At 42.5% G+C, this 21097-nt stretch overlaps 1 protein-coding gene across 1 annotated transcript in view; it reads right to left on the bottom strand.

Moving 5' to 3' along the window:
* Nucleotides 1–21097, bottom strand: part of CCNY (cyclin Y) — a 222989-nt gene that overhangs the window by 54820 nt on the left and 147072 nt on the right. The window contains exons 2-3 of the mRNA XM_045007393.1: nucleotides 17025–17099; nucleotides 8707–8741 (exon numbers count right to left, since the gene is read on the bottom strand). Coding sequence (XP_044863328.1) covers nucleotides 8707–8741; nucleotides 17025–17099 — 110 coding nt within the window. The remainder of the gene's footprint in view (nucleotides 1–8706; nucleotides 8742–17024; nucleotides 17100–21097) is intronic.

The following is a 21097-nucleotide window of genomic DNA, read 5'->3' as shown; positions in this document are numbered from 1 at the left end:
AACACGGCTACCCCTCTGATACTTAATTAAAAGGAACATCGAACTGCTACAGTCCCAGTGAATCTGTGAGAAAGCACTCACCCTCAAAACATAAATGATAAATGTGCCAGCAGATCGTCAGGTGGCTTCCTAAAACAAGACGGTCTCTCAGCAGGAGAACTTCAAGCTGCCAGAGGAACGAGTTGTCTCCTGCAGAGGACATGGATGCCCTTTGGCTATATAAAAACAATTTAATGCATAGTCGGATCCATTTAGTCAAGGGCTCAGATCCACGGAGGTGAGCACAGTATAAGCCTAGATTAACAGATCAATAGTAGGCACTTTGTCCCTTCTTGTGGCCTTGAAAAAACACAAAGAAGAATTTAGTAAACCTGAGTTTTGGTGTTACATGGAGGTGGAACTACAAGGCCTTAACCACATCTACGGTTTGCCAAAGCCACTCTTTAGGGAAGGCAGGAGGTAGATAGATGGAAAGTATGACCATGTAAAACACAGAGTTAATTTTGGGTACAGTCTTAAAAGAAAACATTAAGGAGTATCAGGAAAGAAAAATAGCCTAAACTGGGCAGTGAGCTCCAGTACTAGGTGCTAAAATAAGAGCCTCTCGTACTTAAAGACAAAACAGAAGTGCATGACAGCTCACCGTAAGGTATGTAAAATAAAGCAGTGTCCCAACCCATCTTTAAGAAAATGCCAGGATCAAAGGGATGAAGAAAGAGGGAGCTCTGAGTCCTGTTAGGGAACAGTTCTAGATGTGATATTACAATTTTTTTTTTTACTTACTTTTTACAGAACGTTAGGAGGGGACCAGTAGCACAACTCACAAGTCAGCACTACTGGTGATGCTTGCCCGGAGCACTGTGAAGCTCTATGCAGTAGAGTACTAAGAAACAGAACTGCTTTAGGTCAAAGATGAACCAGATTCCTAAACATTTAAAACGTGATACGGTGACTTGCAGAAAGGGGAGAGCAAAGGGTAAAACTGGACTGAAATCAGCATATTAATGGGACAGTAATTGCTATCTCAACTGTGGGGAGGCTAGCCCGCCCTCTCTATAATAAAATACCACAGGTCTCCAGAGACTGAAACCTAGGCCCTACAGTTAAGGAAGGCCTCAAATAGCATTAGGTTATTTTCTAAGCCACAACTAGCAAATGTGGGTTGAAGGAATTGGTAAAGAATAGTTTTGGAGGCCTATTTCACAGGTCAGAAGATGTGCTTCTGAAGCAAGCAAGCTTGTGCTTGGGGCGACCGATTCTACGGGGCGGCATTCTGCCCAATCCTAGGGCGGCACAGCTGCGCTTTTTTTGGGGGGGGGGTTCGCCGATCCGGCCGCCCTGTAGGGGGCGGCAGTGCGGAAGAGGGGAGAGCCCTGCTGGGAGTGGGCTGTGCACTCGGTCTGCCCCAGTCGGTGCCAGGTCTACAGCAAGCCTGGCAGCCCGCGTCCTTCCCTCCCCGCTGACCAGAGCAGCGCGGAGCCCGCCCGGCAGGCGGCATGGTGGTCGGGCCCACGTGGCGAGCGCCCCACTGAAGCCCTGGCCGCCCCCCCTTCTCTCTCTCCCCCCCGCTAGCCGGGGCACGTCTGCAGCCCAGGGAGTCCCCCTGCACCCTGGCTCTGGCCACCCCGCAGGGTTTTTTTTTTTTTTTTAAATCCTGCTTTGCTGCTCCATCCGCGCCGCAGGGTTTATTTTTTTTTTTTTGGGCTTGGGGCAGCAAAAAAGCCAGAGCTGACCCTGGTTGTGCAACAGCAGAAGGCCTTTGCTATACTCCCAGTACAGCAATTAATACTCAGTAACTTCTTTAAGGACTACTACGTGTGCTACTCTTCCACCTTTTAAAATGGTGAGTCAAACACAACTGACAGCTACATTCTAATATTTCACCCTTCACAAAGTTTTTCATTTCACATCAAAATGACATTCAGGTTCCTGGTTGGTGGGCAAGTGGATGAGGAGACGATCTGCATCTTGCACAGGAAAGGAGCAAAGAGCAGATTAGGCAATCTCTACAGAAGGAAGTGCAGTAGCCTCTCAGCAGTCTCAAATCCATCTTCCAGTAAGTATTGCTCTTCCCTTTACATACATAATACTAAAACAAAAATTTTAAGGAGACAGGCACATAATATTTGAACTGGCATTATAAACTTCCAGAGTCATTGCTGGCCTTGGGCATTCCAGATAATAAACCACAGTAATATTTCAGTTAAACCCTGCTATTCATCCCAAAGGATCAAACTGCTTTACAAACTATGGCCCCAGTTCAGCACGGTACCTAAGCACATGCCTAACTTTAAGCACAGGTACCCCAGTGAAGTGGATCCTGCAATGTAATCCAGACAGGACCCTTGCAATCACACAGAATCCCAATGAAGTTAGTGGGGCTTCACATGGGTGCAAGAGTCTACCTGTGTGGATCAGATTAAAGGATCAGGGCATTGGAAAACATCCACTTCTGGAATGGACAGTGGCAGCAAAGTGCACAGTAGCAAAGAGATGAAATTTTGCTCAGGACAACACACACGCAGCATAATTGCATGTGGAACATAGTACATCCACCTTGGAAGGATAAACAGGTGAGAAAAGCCTGCTGGGATTTGAACTGTAGTTGCAGAGAGTCTAGGTGGTAGAAGTCAATGTTAAGACCATCAAGCAATCCCCTCCAGCATCATCTTGTTATTACAAAGCATAAGGGTGATCCAAACTTTAGAATCCAAAAGATGCTTACGAGAAATGTTGCATCTTCGTCCACTGAGGATAATTCCTCCTTTAGAAATATTTCCCTTATGGAAAAGGGGGTTATTTTTAGGATGCTACTGCTCCTAAAACTAAGATTAGAATGTGTATTGTCAGAGTAGAAGAGAGAAAGATCTTTGTAAAGTGGAGCATTTTCATGACCTCCAGAGGGGAAAAATCCTCCACATCCAACTTGACACAGAAAACAAAAATCCCCTTCCTCCCAAGTCAGCTACTACTACACACACACACACACACACACACCTCCTTTTTGCCTTCCTTCTGAAGGCAGACACACTGATGTAATCTCTCCATGAGCGAAGAGGAAATGCCAGCATCTTTTTCTCCCCTCGAGTAGTTTGACAAAGCGCAAGTCTACATTAAACAATGCAGCTATGCCACTGTAGTGCTTTAATGAAGATGCTTTATACTGATGGGAGAGAGCTCTCCTGTCAGCATAGTTAACTCACCTCCCCGAAAAGCAGAAGCTATCTGAGTGGGAGAAGCTCCCCTGCCGCCATAGTGCTGTCTACACTGGGAGTTAGGTGGGTATAACTACGGGCATGGCTATACTTGCAGATGTAGAGTGCTTTGAGTTAAACCAGCATTCGGAGAGCACAGTAGGGAAAGCGCTACAGTCTGTCCACACTGACAGCTTCAAGTGCACTAGTGTGGCCACATTTGGGGCACCTGCAGTGGTGTTGGGAGCGGTGCATTATGGGCAGCTATCCCAGCAGGCAAGTGACTGCAACGTGCTTTTCAAATTGGGGGTGTGTGTGGAGTGTGACAGGGAGCACGTTGTGTGTATGTGGGGGGAGAGTGGGTTTGGGGGGGGGGGTTCAGACAGCAGCAGACCCCCTCCCTCCCTCCCCTCTCTCCCTCTCTCTCTCACATACACAGCATTCCACAGTAATGGTTGATTTGTCTCGGAGCAGATAAGCAGCCGGCTGTCAGAAACAGAGCTTTCAAAGGCACTTCCGCATTCCTGCAGCGATTCAAAATGATGACAAGAGTGGTCACTTGACATAAGGGGATTATGGGACATTTCTGGAGGCCGATCAGAGCGCAGTAATGCAACACCTCGTTCACACTGGCACCACAGTGCTCCAGCGGCAGCGCAGCAAACATTATTCCTCTCGCCGAGGTGGAGTACCAGGAGTGCTCTAGCTGCAGAGTAGAGCGCTTTATGTGCCCTGCCAGTGTGGATGGGGAGTGAGCTACAGCGCACGGGGCTCCTTTATTGCGCACTAACTCGCAAGTGTAGCCAAGCCCTACATTGCTCAGGGATGTGGATTTTTCACTCTCTTGAGCGATGTAGTTACACTGATATAGGTCTGTAGTGTAGGCCAAACCTAAGTCACAAATTTAGTAAGCTGAGACATAGCAGATTAAAAAAGACAAGACAAGCGAACAATGGAGAAGCGTTAAAGATATAACAAAAATCTTGATCATCAATTCAGTCCGAAAGGAAAACAGAATCAGTTGCAAATGCTTGAGATAAAAATTGGCTGGAGGAAAACATGAACAGCTGATACAAGGCGACTTACCTCCCTTGTTAGCAGCTTATTCTAAAAATTCTCACTTAGGTGAGCATTTGAGTGGTATATGGAATTCAGCACAATCCTAAATCAAGTCATCTCAGTGTCTTTTTGGGGAAGGGTGTGGGACAGACTGCTACCCCGGAGCAATCATCACTTTATTTTAATTGTTTATTAAAAAAACAAACCATTAACACAGTTGTTGGATCCTTCAAGCCCAATTAATGACAAAGTACAACAAAAACTCTTCAGCTACCTACACCAGACAAAGTTCAGTAAATCAGAGTAATTTTAGATCCCACTGTTTGTGTTGGGGTAAAAGGAAATGATTCACCCAGCAAAAGTACTTTATAAAAGAGAGCATGCTAGTGACTATGCTGAAAAGGTGCATTTGAAGTGAAGAGACAACAGGAAACCAGATCAAAAGAAGCAAAATTGGCCATTTGATAATATTGCAACTAATGTGCCAGAAAACTACTTCAGGAAACTGTGACAGTTTGCTAAATATGACAACAAAAAGGAGCCATTACTACAAAGCTACTGAATTAAAATCATATTTTGTGTAAAAACCTACATGTTTTATTATAAAAACCTAAAACTATAGAAAAATTGCATTTCCCATGATTTCTTTTTCTGACCACCGCTTACTTGGCATACGTGAACTCACGGGAGATGTTCAACACTAATTAGTAGATCAGTGGTTCTCAACCAGGGGTACATGTACCTTGGGGGGTAATCACTGGTGTTCCGGAGTGTAGTCAGAGGTGTTCCAGGGGGTACATGAACTCATCTAGATATTTGCCTACTTTTACAACAGGCTACATAAAAAGCACTAGCGAATTCAGTACAAACTAAAATTTCATACTTGTTTATACTGATCTATATACCATACACTGAAATATAAGCAAAATATTTATATTCCAATTGATTTCTTTAGAATTGTATGGTAAAAATGAGAAAGTCAGCAATTTTTCAGTAGTCGTGGGCTGTGACACTTCTGTATTTTTATGTCTAATTTTGTAAGCAAATAGTTTTTAAGTGAGACAAATTCGACTCCTGAAACAGGTACAGCAGTCTGGAAAGGTAGGGAGCCACTATACTAGATCCAACTATTAAAAAGGGTGTACCGAAAACAACAATATTCTAGGTGCCAATCTTCCTGGTTATACGTCACAAAAGGAGAATAAGTACATGTAGAAATTTTAAAACCTAACAATGATCTTGAGGAGAAATAACTTGCAAGAAAGGAGCGTTTTCTTCTGTATTGTGACAAGCAGCTTTTGTACAAGGGAAGCAAAACAACCATCCAACGTTTATGTCCTCTTGCCTGTTCCCTGGGTAAGTCAGTCAGGAAACAGATTACTTCTTATGGTGCCAAACAAAGCCAACTCCTCTTAGAAACATGCCTTAATGAGCATGGAAAGAGGAGCCTGGTGCCAGAGAGACTAAGTAATCGATAGAGTACACTGTAACAATATTTGCTTTACCCTTAAATGCTATCTTTAATTTGCCACATACAGCTGTTGGCAAGTTGCAGTATCGTAAGCTATTTGCTTCCCATCACTTCAAATAAGGAGATCGGACTAGATCATAATAGTTCCTTCTGGCCTTAAAAATCTAGGAGCCACCTTAGGTTACTATGTTTAGAAGTACCGAAGCAACATTTGCAAGCGTGATCTCCAGTTCTGCATGTCCAACTTTAGAAATCTGAAGCTTGATTATTTAGGAGGTGCTGAGCACACTCAGCTACCCCTGACTTCAGTTGGAGTTATGGTTATTCAGTACCCATGAAAATCGAGCCTGAGTTTCTGAAGTTCAGCACTCACCAGCTGAGGAATCTCCAAAATCAGAGGCCACTTTTGAACATTTAGGCCACTTGGCCCTTATGTTCTTAAGCATATGAAGCATAGCTAACTCCTACGGAGTGGTTACCCATCTATAAGGGCAAAAACTCGTAGGTAGGGGAAAGTTTCAGCAAGAAAGAAACAGCTGTCAAGAAAATTCTTTAGTTTTCCAATTTACAATAGGGATTTGGTAAAAAGTACATTAAGGTAGAACACTGATATTTAACTATGTTAGGGAAGACTACCTTAAGCACTTATGGAATCCTAGTAAACACTTTTTCTTCCCCTACATAAAAGTAGCAGTTTTAACCCTGTGTATAACCTTTTATTCCACCATTTCTGTCTCCTGCTTTACCTCTTGGTCAAAGTGAAGTCTTGCAAGTAGCCCACATAACACTGTTTAACTTATTAAACTATAAGCAGGAAGACAAAACAAAGTAAAATCCAGCTTAGTAAAGGGGATGGCAGTTTTTTTGAAACATTCACATTAGTTCTATTGTGATTATTTTTCAATGATTTAAAACATTACTGCTCAGCACACTTTAGAATTTATAACATGGTGAATATGTTGGCACATGTCTTCTTAGAACAATCCTGTATATTCCTGGCTCTGCCTAGGAATCCTGAGTTAGCAAGTCTCCAGCACAGACTTTTTCACAACTGCTGTCAATAATGAACCAGCTGCTAAGACCACTTCCAGGTTTCCCCTCTCCATCCTCTTCAGCAGATCTGATATTAATTATTTAGTATGTAGAGTCGCAGGCTGTCTTCCTCATTTTTACCAGAGGAATTCTCCTCCAGCTGGGATGGGCTTTTAGAGCCCTTTTACTCTACTTCAGCCCTTTTACAGGTTGTAAACAGGCCTGGGTAGGGGTGAGTGATGCAGTGGCAAAGCAAGTCAGGAGACAGTTAGCTTTGTTGCATCTGGACAATGAGAGCTCGAAAGAAGAAAAAATGTTTTGGGTTAATGTGCTTGCTGGCAGTTATTCAGCACATATTGGTAAATTTACAGGAATCCGATACAGTGCATTTTTATAATATGCCTTTCAAAGGTAGTTTCAATGCAAACTACAGGTCTGTCGCAACTTACACGCATTTAACATGCGCGATTTCAGCTTTACGCTGTACGGCTGGAATCTGGGTGTGTGTGGCCTCAAGCTGAAGAGGCGTGGCCTCAAGATTTAAAGGCCCTGGGGCACCAGCTGTGGCTGGGAGTCCCAGGGCCTTTAAATCACCCAGGGTGCTCCCAGCTGCACAGATGGCTGGTAGCCCCTGGGGCGAACTAAAGGGTCCAAGGCTCCAGCCACCGTGGAGCTCCGGGCCCTTTAAATGCCGGCCCCAGCCCGTCTGCCAAAGCTGCGGGCAGGATTTAAAGGCTCTCCGGGCTCCCCACCGCGGCGGGAAGCTGGGTGGAGCCCTTTAAATCCCGCTCGCAGCTTTATCAGCCAGGCCAGGGCCGGCCGCCGGAGCTGTGTGCTGGGATTTAAAGGGCTTGGGGATGTAATTTTGAGTATACGCGGTTTTCGCTTTACGCGCTAACTGCGGAACGGAACCCCCGCATAAGATAAGACTTGCCTGTATTCTCATATGCAGGTAAACAATAAAAACTAGTATTTTAAGAATAAAATATTTGTTGGTCCAGTGTTGCCAAATCTCACAATTTTATCATGAGCCTTGCCATATTCTCTGTTTTTCTTAAAGCCTCAGCTCTTGTGATTACATAAGCAACTCAGGGGTTTTTTTTTTGGTTTTTTTTTAAGTAAATGTTCAGACCTCATGGTGGTAGAGAAAAGCTTGAAAATGAGACCAAAGTGCATATTAATGGCTCAGAAACCAGAAGGCATATAAAAAGAACCTCTCCATTTTATGTTATTTACACATCTTGTGATTTATTGGGACCTGACTCATGATTTTTGAATACTTGGGGTTGGCAATATTGCTAGGTACACTGTGATAATTTTTGATCTGTAAAGCTCCTAGGTACTAAGATAATACAAAGAATGATAATAAAGATCCTGATCCTGTCCCTAACACAGTCAACTGGAGTTTTGCTCTTGATGTCACCGGCAGCAGCCCCATATTGTATTCATTTGAAAAGAATAGAAGCAAGAAAAAGGTAGAGGATATAAATATTACTTTAACATTTACCATATATTACATATATGTTCTGCAATGCATCCCATCAGTTTGGACCTTAACAGCCCTTTTCAAAAATAACAGTGATACTCTACAGACTCTCCACATAATACAAACTTACACACTGCAAGCACATTTTTAAGTTTTGAGTTTTTCAAAAAAATATTAATCTGAAATAATATTGTAACCCATGCTAACCCAGTGTGGCTCTCTGTCCCTTCTAGTGGCTATGCCACATATACAGGTTTGTGCAAATGCTACTAATTCCAAGCTAATGGAACTGGTCCTTTAGCTCAAATAGTAAAGACCCACGCTTTTACATACTGAGGTCCATGGTTCAGTCCCCAGGGGCAACATTATACTCTCTCACACACAAGGGATTTATTTACAAAGATTCTTAGTTCTGCATAATATAGACAACGTATAAAGCCGCTTAGGGAGACATTTTCACTTACGTGGTTTATATAGAGACTCTTGCGTTTTTCTCTCACTGCAAAAACATAAAATGTAATAGAAATATTATATGACTGTATTTTGTCTCAGTTAAGCTTCTGTTACACCACTTTACGATCAAAAGTAGGAAGGTATCTATGTGTAACATCATTATCGCACTAACCAAGTTCACTCATTATTTGAGCACAGAAGCAACATCTCACATACCCGGACACTTGAAGGCATTTAAATTCTGCATTGTGCTGGGTGATTAAAATTCACATTTGTTCGGATATTTCACTAAGACTGCATGCATTGGAACTCTGTCTCCAAAAATCACTTAGTGCAACTCTGCAGCCTTTACTCATGCTGAGTAGTTGCTCTGGAGTCAATGGGACTACTCAACGAGTAAATCCTACTCAACATGAGTAACTGCTGCATGATCAGGCCCGCAGTTATCAGGCGAAATGCTTACAAGCAAAGGAGCAAACTAAAATAAACTTTAATGGTGAGATAAAAGCTTGTTACAACTGATTTTATATACTGGTTTAATTGTAGTCAATGTATTTCATATTAACTCATCCCTTAGCCAGCCTGTGGAGCTCTGTTCAACAGCTGTGATAATGCTGCATATAGGATACCAGTAACACATCAACCAAATAGTAGAATTAAACTAATAATGGTTTAATGCCATAAGTGATTAAAGCACTATGGTGTGCTTGATCCCGTTCTCTATTTTCCCTTACACCACACCCACCACTGTGGTATCTGAGCACCTTCCAAAAGCACCTTAAGGGCCACAACTAGCATCAGTCGTGTGAGAGTCTCTTTTTCTCACTTCCTCTCCATGGGAGGAATACTAGGTGAGGATTTTTTTTTTAAAAAAGACTTTTTTTTTACAAATTTTGATTCTATGTCTGCATGTATTTACACACACAATTTCAGTGTATTCACACGTGCAACCTTGTTAACGTGAGATTGCATGCTTATAAAGAGTCACAAACATTTGTTTCTTATCCAAGAGGCGGCTAGTGGCAGACACACAAAGGGGGCACCAGCTAAAGGGGGGCATGTGACCTCCCCATGTGACCCCCCACGTGACACATCCCTGCCCCCACCAACGCCCTCACGTGACTCCTCCCTGCCACGCCCCCCACCCCCATGACTTCCCCACATGACTCGTCCCCTTTACCTGGCCAGGAGGGTGGGGAGGGGCGGCTCTGCTCCAGTCCCCCAGCATGTGTGGAGCCACTCATGAACTTTTCCAGGCAGCCTCCGGCCTCTCTGCCTGCCTGGGCTGTCCCAAGCAAGCAGCGTGGCCTGAGACTGCCTGGGAGAGTACAGCCGCTGCATGCTGCACCAGACAACGTGGCTGGAAGAGGAAGCAGAAAGAGGAGAAGCTCTGGCCCCGCCTCTTCCCTTCCAGCTCTGACCCTGCCCCTTCATCTCCCCAGCTGCTGGCCTTGCCCCCCGCCCCCAGCGTTTTGGGGAGAGTCATGTGACCCTCTGTGCGAGAGCACCCCCCCCCCTCGGGTCGCCGTTAAAGGAACATTCTTAGTTTGCTACGTGTATTTGATTGTGCGGTTTTCAAAACACGGTGATTGGCTAGTAAGCAGTTAAGCTGCTTGCTTGTCCTTCTGCTGAAATGCTGTTCTTTCTATTCTGAAGCTCCAAGCAGAGTGTTATTCCATCAATTAAGTAAATAATAAAGCTAAGAAAATGTCTACCATCATTTGGTTACTTAACATCTGGTCCAAGTATTTCTCTATTGCATAATACAATGTAAGTGACGTAAATAATTTTCACAACCTGCAGACACTATACCAAGCACAGATGTAATTTCATAATGGCAAAATTTATTTTGTACTTTATCAAAACTTTATTTTCACACAATTAAATATCTAGTACCATAACTGTGTTCACTACATTCATACTGCATGTTGTGGCATACAACAAAATTAGTGACAAGACACGCCTCTGAGCCCCAGGTCAATATTTCAGTTTATCGGCTTCTCCTGATCCCCACTCTTCTCTTTCCATGTTCTTCCTCCCACCCTCCACATCATTTGGTGTCCTCACTGTTATATGATTTTTTTAGTTGCTGAAGTATTGCACTTACTGTTCATTCACCCATGCTATTTACCCTCTTCCAATGCTGGACAGACTGACATGGACACACCTCTCACTCTGCAGATTCTCTCTCCTTATGAGACATTTTCCTCTTTTCCCGAAGGAAACTTCATTGAACTTCATTCTCCAGTGGGGGACCACAGTCAGCCAGGATTCTCTAATTCTGGGCTGGCCAGCACTGATGCAAAGTGTATAGTCCCCAGGACCAGCTCCAGGCACCAGCGAAGGAAGCAGGTGCCTGGGGCATCCAATACAAAGGGGCAGCACGTCTGGGTCTGCAGCAGCAATTTGGAGGCAGGTCCTTCAGTCCCTCTCTTCCTCTTCGGCAGCAGCTCAATTGGGTTTTTCTTTCTTTCTCTCTTTTTTTCCCCCGCAATTGGGGCAGCAAAAAAGCTGGAGACAGCCCTGATGGTCCCTCAAGAAACCTATGCCAGGGAGCATCAGGCACAGCAGAACTCCACTCTGTCACACTTCCTTCCTATCTCACCCACAACAAACCCCCTTCACATTAGGAATAAGGACATCTGGTACAGGAGATGTCAAAGCCACTTCTGCCAGCTTTTCACCACCAGAGTGTCCTTGTGCAGAGGGAATTCTTCACCGGCTGCCCAAGGGCATTGGTGTGGTGTAGGCAGTGCAAAGTGCTCTTGTGCAAACCCACAGAACTTGACCCCATTCTCATTAACTAGCATGTGGTACCACAGACAGCTACAATTGAAGTATTTGGCTTCAAGAACGGTGGTTTAAGATGAAGTGAAGCTGAACAGACTTAGAATCACAATTTTGAGGTTCAGACTCTAAGTCCCTTTTTATTTTTCTATTACATTTCTTTCCCTTTTTACAGAACGTGCATCCTGGGTAGATTTCGTCAGGCATACGAACAGATGGGAGGGCTGCCAAAATTTCTTAATTTTCTTTTAATTTTAAGGCAAAATAACCTGTTCTCATTTTTGCAAGCACACTCAAATTGTTAAAACTGCATTTTTACTACAGTAGAATGAATAAATTATCCAGGATTAAAATGGGGGAGAAGAAAAGATTTTTTTTTTTTTTTTGGTTACTGGGCTCTCTTAGTATTCCTTTGTGCAATGTGCTTAGGCAGTGTTAATGGTAGACTTCAAAAGGATGAAAGGCAATATCCCTCGGTTAATAATTACACATCAATCAAACCTCTCATGTTTTGAGAGTTCCTAAATAATTTAGTACAGGAATAAAGCTACGTTTCCTCTTGTTAGAGGAACAAGGGAATTGACTGGTCCTGATCTGAGGGCTGGTCTACATAAAAACAGAGCACAGTCTGTTTCATTCCTGCTCATCCCATAAACTGGGGTTTCCTTGGAAGCTAATTACTGTACCAGCACTGTTAAATTTAGCAAGTAAGGAAGGACCGAATGGAAATGAAGGAAGGAGGCAGCTCTATCTAACTAATGAAAAGGTGGATTTCCAACACATTGAAGTAGCAATCAATCAGGTTTCCCCTAACTAATACAGGAGGGGAAATTACTTTATTGCAGTGGCTGACTTTAAAAACCCTGAATTAACCACAACCTACACTTTAAACTCAGCGAGTGCAGCATGTACAGACATGCACACACCCTTTGTTTCCAGTCCACCACAAAGCCCATCCAGGAAGCTTACAAGAAGTGGAAACTTGGACTGATGACTAGGGAGGAGCATAAAAATATTGCTCAAGCATGCAGGGGTGTAATCAATAAGGCCAAAACACAACTGGAGTTGCAGCTAGCAAGGGATGTGAAGGGTGACAAGAAGGGTTTCTACAGGTATGTTAGCAACAAGAAAGTCAGGGAAAGTGTGGGACCCTTAATGAATGGGGGAGACAACCTAGTGACAGAGGGTGTGGAAAAAGCTGAAGTACTCAATGCTTTTTTTGCCTCAGTCTTCACAGACAAGGTCAGTTCCCACACTGCTGTCCTGGATAACACAGTATGGGGAGAAGATGAGCAGCCTTAAGTGGTGAAAGAACAGGTTAAGGACTATTTAGAAAAGCACAAGTCCATGGGTCCAGATCTAATGCATCCGAGGGAATTGGCTGATGTGGTTGCAGAGCCATTGGCCATTATCTTTGAAAACTTGTGGCAATTGGGGGAGGTCCCAGACGATTGGAAAAAGGCAAATATAGTGTCCATCTTTAAAAAGGAAGAAAGAGAACCTAGGGAACTACACACTGGTCAGCCTCACCTCAGTCCCTAGAAAAATCATGGAACAGGTCCTCAAGGAAACCATTTTGAAGCACTTGGAGGAGAGGAAGTTGATCAGGAACAGTCAGCATGGATTCACCACGGGCAAGTCTTGCCTCACCAACCTGACTGCCTTCTACGATGAGATAACTGGCTCTGTGGATATGGGGAAATTGGTGGATGTGTTATTCCTTGACTTTAGCAAAGCTTTTGATACAGTCTCCCACAGTATTCTTGCCAGCAAGTTAAAAAAGTATGCATTGAATGAATGGACTATAAGGTGGATAGAAAGCTGGCTAAATTGTTGGGCTCAACAGGCAGTGATCAACGGCTCGATGTCTAGCTGGCAGCCGGTATCAAGTGGAGTGTCCCAGGAGTCACTCCTGGGGCCAGTTTTGTTCAACATCTTCATTAATGATCTGGATGATGGGATAGATTGCACCCTCAGCAAGTTTGCGGATGACACTAAGCTTGGAGGAGAAGTAGGGATAGGGTCCAGAGTGACCTAGACAGATCAGAGGAATGGGCCAAAAGAAATCTGATGAGGTTCAACAAGGACAAGTGCAGAGTCCTGCACTTAGGACAGAAGAATCCCATCCACTGCTACAGGCTGGGGACCGACTGGCTAAGCAGCAGTTCTGCAGAAAAGGACCTGGGGATTACGGTGGATGAGAAGCTGGATATGAGTCAGCAATGTACCTCTGTAGCCAAGAAGGCTAACAGCATATTGGCATTAGTAGGAGCATTGCCAGCAGATTGAGGGAAGTGATTTTTCCCCTCTATTCGGCACTGATGAGGCCACATTTGGAGTATTGCATCCAGTTTTGGGCCCCCCACTACAGAAAGGATGTGGACAAACTGGAGAGAGTCCAGCGGAGGGCAACAAAAATGATCGAGGGCTGGGGAACATGACTTACAAGGAGAGGTTGAGAGAACTGGTTTTGTTTAGTCTGCAGAAGAGAAGAGTGAGGAGGGATTTGATAGCAGCCTTCCACTACCTGAAGGGGGGTTCCAAAGAGGATGGAGCTCAGCTGTTCTCAGTGGTGGCAGATGACAGAACAAGGAGCAATGGTCTCAAGTTGCAGTGGGGGAGGCCTAGGTTGGATATTAGGAAACACTATTTCACTAGGAGGGTGGTGAAGCATGGGAATGGGTTACCCAGGGAGGTGGTGGAATCTCCATCCTTAGAGGTTTTTAAGGCCTGGCTTGATAAAGTCCTGGCTGGGATGATTTAGTTAGGGATTGGTCCTGCTATGAGCCAGGAGTTGGACTAGATGACCTCCTGAGGTCTCTTCCAACCCTAATCTTCTATGAAGCTTTTTTTTTTTTTTTTAAAGGAGTTCTAAAATAAGTTTAAAAGATATCAAAGGTGGTTCTCCTAACATGCTAGGATTATCACCAGACTTAGCATCTTGAACAGTCCCTGTGAAGAGGAAGAAAAAAATTGAAGACTTTTTGCATAAGCAGTGTTCTGAGCCTACTATTTGGCACCTTGATTAACATTTATTGGGCCTTAAACGAATTCGGTTCTTAGATGCAGTGTACACTACCATGACTTGAACACTGATACAGGGTCCTACGCAATCTGACAAATCTTTTGCTAGCTCTGCTTACCCTCTACATAAACCATGATATTGTAGTTTAACATCATGCAACATTACTGAATATTTTCTCCTATCCCTACAATATCTATTTATACAATGGGCCTGAAATACAACCAGGCATAGTGCTTACTGCTGTTCTTTAGCCTACTGAAATGTGTGTGTTCTGGGCACTATATCCAGTAGTATTTGCAGGACAGTGTTTCATTATCATTAAGTCAAAAGGTTGATGAGCAGGTTTTATACCTTAGCTGGCAAATTTCTGAGGCTGTTCAGCAAGGTTGACATATTGTTTTGTGAGAATAATAAATTCCTTCTTTTTCTCTAAACTGGAAGAAGCTGCGTAACTCAATTAACTGGGCTGAAAGCAATCAGATTTTGTAAATTTTCATTTTTTAAAGTTTCTTATAATCTACACAGTACAAAAAAATCAGTCACTAATAAAAAAATTATAATAATTAGAGCTGATCAAATGTTTTCAAATGACTGTGTCTGGAAATTTTTCACCATTTCAACCAGCTCTAAGAACAATATTTAGCATTCAACTATTACTTTGCACTTTCAAAATGTTGTACAGACACTAACTAATTAATCCTCATGACACCACTGTGATGTAGGGAAGTGTCATCATACCCATTTTACAGATTGCCAAGCCCAGGGAAGGATGAGGGGTGGTGTGTGTGGTTAAGTGACATACCCAAACCTCACAGCAACTCAACAGTAGAGCAACAAGTTCCTGGCTCTTGCCCTCTCCCCATTCTACCAAGCTGCCTTTTATTTAAGGCCTCAGTCTTGCAGATGCAGTCAGTAGGCCTCCGAGAGCAGAAGAGTATCCAGACATAAACCACTGCAGAAACAGGGCCTAAAATGCATCTTCTCTGTAGACAACATTTTCAAAAACTACTAGAAAAAACAAACAAACAAAAACTAACAAAAGATGTTACTAGAATTTCTGAAATACAAATGTGCACTTAGCTGAATAAAAACCTCAGTAAAGTATAATTTACTCAGTAAGTCTAAAATAGAGTTCAGATGCCGCCAAAAATGAGCACCGAGAATGCACACTGTAGTAACAACAAACAACAACAGAAAAGTTAATGGAAAGTTTGGGTAGAAAATAACGTGCTTTGTATTCATTATTCATGCCTACTTCGGGCAAAACGCTAACATCACTCAAGCTGGACACTGTAGATTCAATTAGCCAAAAGTAAATGGCTTCCATTCCACTAATTACATTAAGAAGCTCTCTCAAAAACAAAAACAGGCTTAATTTCGATCAGGTTATTTTTGTCTCTAAGTTAAAAAAAAAAAAAAAAGCAGCACCCAGACAAATAAAAGATACTGTCAAACCATGCTGATCAATAAAAATAAAGGGATATTTTTAATTTGTTTTTAAAACCCATCGAAGAGCTCATGTGAACTGGGATTTACAGTTTTCAGCCTATATGGGGGAGACATCAGGCTACACCCTCAGCTGGTCTAAACTGCCATTGGTCCAACCAAGCTACGTGGATGTACATTAGCTGGGAACCTGGCTCATTGTGTTTAGTTCTGAAAGACAACTGTACTGAAAGGTTTACACTCAGAGAAACTAATTCTTTCATACGTTATTAGTATTTGTAGCTCCATTATATATTTTGAACTTGTAATAGTCAGCATGCTACAGGGCCCAATTCTGTAACCATTTATTCATGAGTCTGACCTAAAGCTACCTGAAGTCAATGGAGAGACTGTCACTGACTTCAATGGGCTTTGCCGCAGGTCCCATGTGAATCTCTCTGCACATTCATGGGTCCAAATGATTTCAATATGATGACTCATGTGAAATAAGAATGTGAGAGACTGGTCCAACAGACCCCAATCGTGAACCCACTCATGTGCACGACTTGATGCATGTGAATAGTCCAGTGGGGTCTACTCAACAGGACTATTCACAGGTGTCAACTTCTGTATGTGCAAAGGTGTTTGCAGGATAGACCCATACCTTTTAACAACCTTCTGACACTTGAATTAATTCAATAGGTTAGGGTTCAAATAAATTAGAGAGCATGGCAATAACTATGGGCCTGATCCTGTAGTACTTCCACAGGTAAGGATCACTTTGAAGTCAACTTAGATTTTATTGTTTTGCATAAAAGAAACAGGATCAGACTTTACTGTGCATTAATTACTAACAATAAGCCACCAGGCCAGATCCTCAGTGTGTGTATATCAGCATAGCTCCAATTAACACCAGCTAAGGATCTGGCTGATTACATATAGCCAAACCAATCTGCCAGTGTTGTGTCTTGTTCTCCTGAAGCTTAGCAAAAAATCCAAACAAAAACAAACCCCACACTTAATATAGGTTACCACATGCAAAGTTTAGAAATTATTTGAAAAGAGAAAACTATAGTAAATCCAATAACCTACCATCTGTTTGAGATTTACTGAGGAATATTGTGCTGGCCCGTGGGTGATCTGATGGGTTGAACTCCATGTTCAAATCTTGAAAGGAAGAAACAAAGTTACAATATGTTAAAAAGTTTATAATTGCCCAATGCAACAAGCAAACTTGAGCCCTTATTCCCACAAATGGTCCCCACTGGAGCGAGGACTACTTGCATTAGAAAGAGTTGTAGGATTTGGCCTTGGGTGCAATGGTTTCTACTGGACTGAAGACAGACAAGCAGCTTTTACAAGTTTGTAATACAAAGTCGAGAGTTGTACATTTTTCATTCATTTCCCTTCCACACCCCCAAGACTTCACCAAGTGCAGGAATAGAGCCTTCTGAATGCAGTATAGGAGAATTTGGTACTGTAAAACAATTATGTAGAACCATGCAGACAGCTTTCCACTGTTAACATGTGATTACAATAAGCAACTATTGCTGTTTAATTGAAACAAGTTAGCTCGAGACCAGAGTGTTTAAAAAGGCTACACTTTTGGAAAAGGTCCACACGAAGCGTCACAGAATGGCACATTTCTTGCTGTGGCAACTTCATTTTTAAAAAGAATGCACCAAGATAATCATAAGGATGCCATATAGTACCAGGTCACAAATTAAGTCAGTACTAACCTGCTTCCTCCTTTCACAATGTCTGTGAATTTCTAGAAAGTATTATTTTCCTTGGCAAGATTAACACCCGCCCAAACTCACCTGTCCCCAAATCCCCCTCTGCCACCAATTCTTCATAAATCTTACTTCTGGCTAACTACCTCAGCATGGTGCAAAAATGGGCACTTAATCTCTACTCTTTCTGCTTTCTCTCAGCATGACGCCTGCAATCCTGTGTCTTCTCTTCCGCCCTTCTGTTGATCTCTAGAAAGCATTTCTTCTTACCCCAGTACAAACATTTGCCTCAGAGCCCATAAAGAGGATTGCTACCTTTCTGTCAGGCAATATTACCTTGCCCACAAAAAATGTTTTCCCCATCTTTGCCCCTCCTAACATATCCCCTGGCCAGTGAAGCAAATCTGAAATCAAGCCCCATTCCTTGTCAAGATGAAAGATTTATTTATTTTTTTTAAGCTTAGTGATTAGGTTCTTCCCCCTGGCTGGACCCTCCCTTCTTCCTTTTCTATGCATCTCCTTAGCCTCCTTTATTTCCCTCCACTTATCCCCCTTATACTCACTGTCCTCTTTACCCAATCCTCTTACCTTGTTCTCGTCTCTCTTCCCCTTCCTTATCCCCTTGGGCCAGTCCTCTTTTCTCCATTTCCTTCCAACACATTCTCCCCCAACATCACAACCAGCACCTCCTCTCTTTCTCCCCACTTTAATGTTTCCATGGTCTCAATTGCATCCCCATGCAGGATCCTCACCCTGCAACCCACAACATAAGCACTGTCCGTGGGGATGTTGTTAGTTGGGAACCACTGCTGGATTCAATTGCTCAGGCCTACCAGCTCTGCCTGATATGCAACAAGTGACACACACATCAATCTAGACAGGGTTCTCACTCTCATTAGAAAGGCGTTCATTATTGCCAAGTAATTATTTCCGTACACTTTACAAAGGAATCCAGGCCAAACTGGTCACCACACCATTTTAGGAAAGTCAGATTACTGCTCCTAGAAACCATAGTTTGTTGTGGGGCTGACAAAAGATTCTGAGATGGTCATCTGATTTCTCTGAGAAACTCTGAACAATAGTGCACGACTACAAATAATATTTTTCATGTGGCTTTCCATACCTTACTTAAAACCAGCACTGGAGAAGTAAAAAATCATCAGATGACCTGCAATGAGATGGTTGGTGGTGCTAAGATAATTACCCACTACCCTGAACCCAAGACGGATTTCATTTTGTAATCAATACTTTAAAATCATGTAATATGTCTTCTTTCATACAGTCAGAAATAAAATCCAATATGGTTTTAGCCTACTGTAGAGGTTTCCATGTAATTTCTGTTTACATCACAGCAATGTAAAATAAGTAAAAGCAATCTCCCTAACACGTAGCTGAACTCTGACATTTAAACATAGCACTTGAGCAGCCAGGTGTTTCCTCTTATTCAAGTCTAAGGCCATAAGATCAGCCCCTTGTCTTTTCAGCAAATACTTGACTTTTTCGCACAGGTTCAGGCACTGTTTTCAGAAAATTTAAGAAAGAAAAACTCTGAGTTTCCACCTAAATACAGTAACTGCACTATAAAGGAACATAGTGTGGAAGGAATAAAACATACAATGAAAATTAAAAAGTGACAGGAATTTGAAATGATATTTAATTCTTCAGCTACAATGTTCTCCTATGACAGCGTATTGAAAAGGATGAGCCAAAAAGAAAAAATGCTTTAGGCCAGTGGTTTTCAGCCTGTGGTCTGCAGAGCTCTGGGGGTCTGCAGCCTATATCTAAGATTTCCAAAGGGGTCGGCACCTCCATTTGAAATTTTTTAGGTGTCTGCAAGTGAGAAAGTTTGAAAATCACTGCTTTAGGCTATAAATTGTTTACATACACTCACAATACATCTTGTGAATAAGTTTTCAGGCTCTGTTTTCTTTTTCCCCCCATCTTTTTTTTATCTTAAGCATAAATGTATTTTGCTGAGAAAGAGCTGTGTGGTAGCTTGTAACTGCTGGCAATACACTGTTCATAGCCCCCAGAGAGAGAGAGAGCTGGCACTGGCACTGGCTTTTATGCAAATTGGCTTGCTGGGGAAATCACAGTGTAAAGGCAGGAGGCTGTGCAGCCTTAAAACCCCAGTTAGGAGGAGTGAGAGAACAGTTCCTATCCAGAAACAGGATAGCTGGGTAGAAACCTGAGGAAGTTCCTGAAGTGTATCACAAAGGAGAAAATACAGGTGCTGTTAACCTGAAACTCTGATGTTATCCATTTCCCAATAGGATAAACTGAAGTACAGAGAAATTTTAAGTGACCTGAACAATCTTCAGTAATTGGTGGGAAGGAGAAAAGAGAGAGCAAGCAAGGAAGTCAGTTCTAAATATCTGTACCAAAAAGATCTCTTTGCTTATAATGTTCTGCTCTGTACCATAGCCTATTTTATAAAGAAAAGAAAAAAAAACCCTAAGAGGCTCTAATTGTCATCAATTCATTGTAGTACAAAAATTGCTGTAAAAATATCACTATAAAAACTTGGAGATGCTGAAAGTTAAAAGATCAGTCTCAACACCTTCATTATGAGAGTCTCTCCTCCTCCCCTCACCCAACAGAAACACCGGTCTATGCTGGATAGTTCTTCCTTCTCCTTTCAAGCTTGCATTTCAAACTCCCCGTGCAGCCTTTCATTTCTTTTAATAATGACAGGACATGGAGAGGTAAACTGTGCTTTTAGACTGCTGCAATTTATAAGGCAACACTGTGTTTTAAATTTTATTATGAAAGGTAATTAAATGGTTTAGATACTAGATATTCAAGTGCTGGAGCTTTTCAAAGACTGTGCCTATGGTAATTTAACACACATTGCTCTAAGTCCATAACTGACTGAGAAAAGATAATTCAATATGGAGCAGTGATAAGAAAAAAATTGATTTTTCACCAGTGCCATGGTTGGAATAGTGAGCACTCTTAGGAACACAAGGACAAATTAACTGACATGCTGGATCAGACCCAAGATCTAGTCCAGTACCATGTCTCTGACCGTGGCTAGTACCTTTGGACGTGTGTTGTGTTGTACTTTAGACAGGAAGGAAACTGGGCAGCATCTCAGCCCAACCAGCTGAGATTCCATCTGCTCCCAGAATAGAACATTTTAGTGGAATATAAACATTTATGTCAGATGTAGATAATTAAGGTTCCTAAATTTTATTGTTCTGGTGATGTCTTCTGTGCAAACTTTGGGACTGATTCTTCCCCACTGAGGTCAGTAGCAGTTTTGCTATCAATTTCATTGGGATTAAGTCCGAGCCTTTTGACTCATGCTGCACACTGGGATGTTTCCCTAGTTTTTCAACATGTTTTGGCCTCTTACCACAATTTAAATGTTGCTTTACTCACCTCTTTAGTTGCCATGCATTTTTGTTCCATTTCAGAAAGCAACATTTG

The sequence above is a fragment of the Mauremys mutica genome, chromosome 2, assembly GCF_020497125.1.
Source record: "Mauremys mutica isolate MM-2020 ecotype Southern chromosome 2, ASM2049712v1, whole genome shotgun sequence".
NCBI classification, from domain to species: Eukaryota; Metazoa; Chordata; order Testudines; family Geoemydidae; genus Mauremys; species Mauremys mutica.
This window is presented reverse-complemented; position numbering and strand designations above follow the sequence as displayed.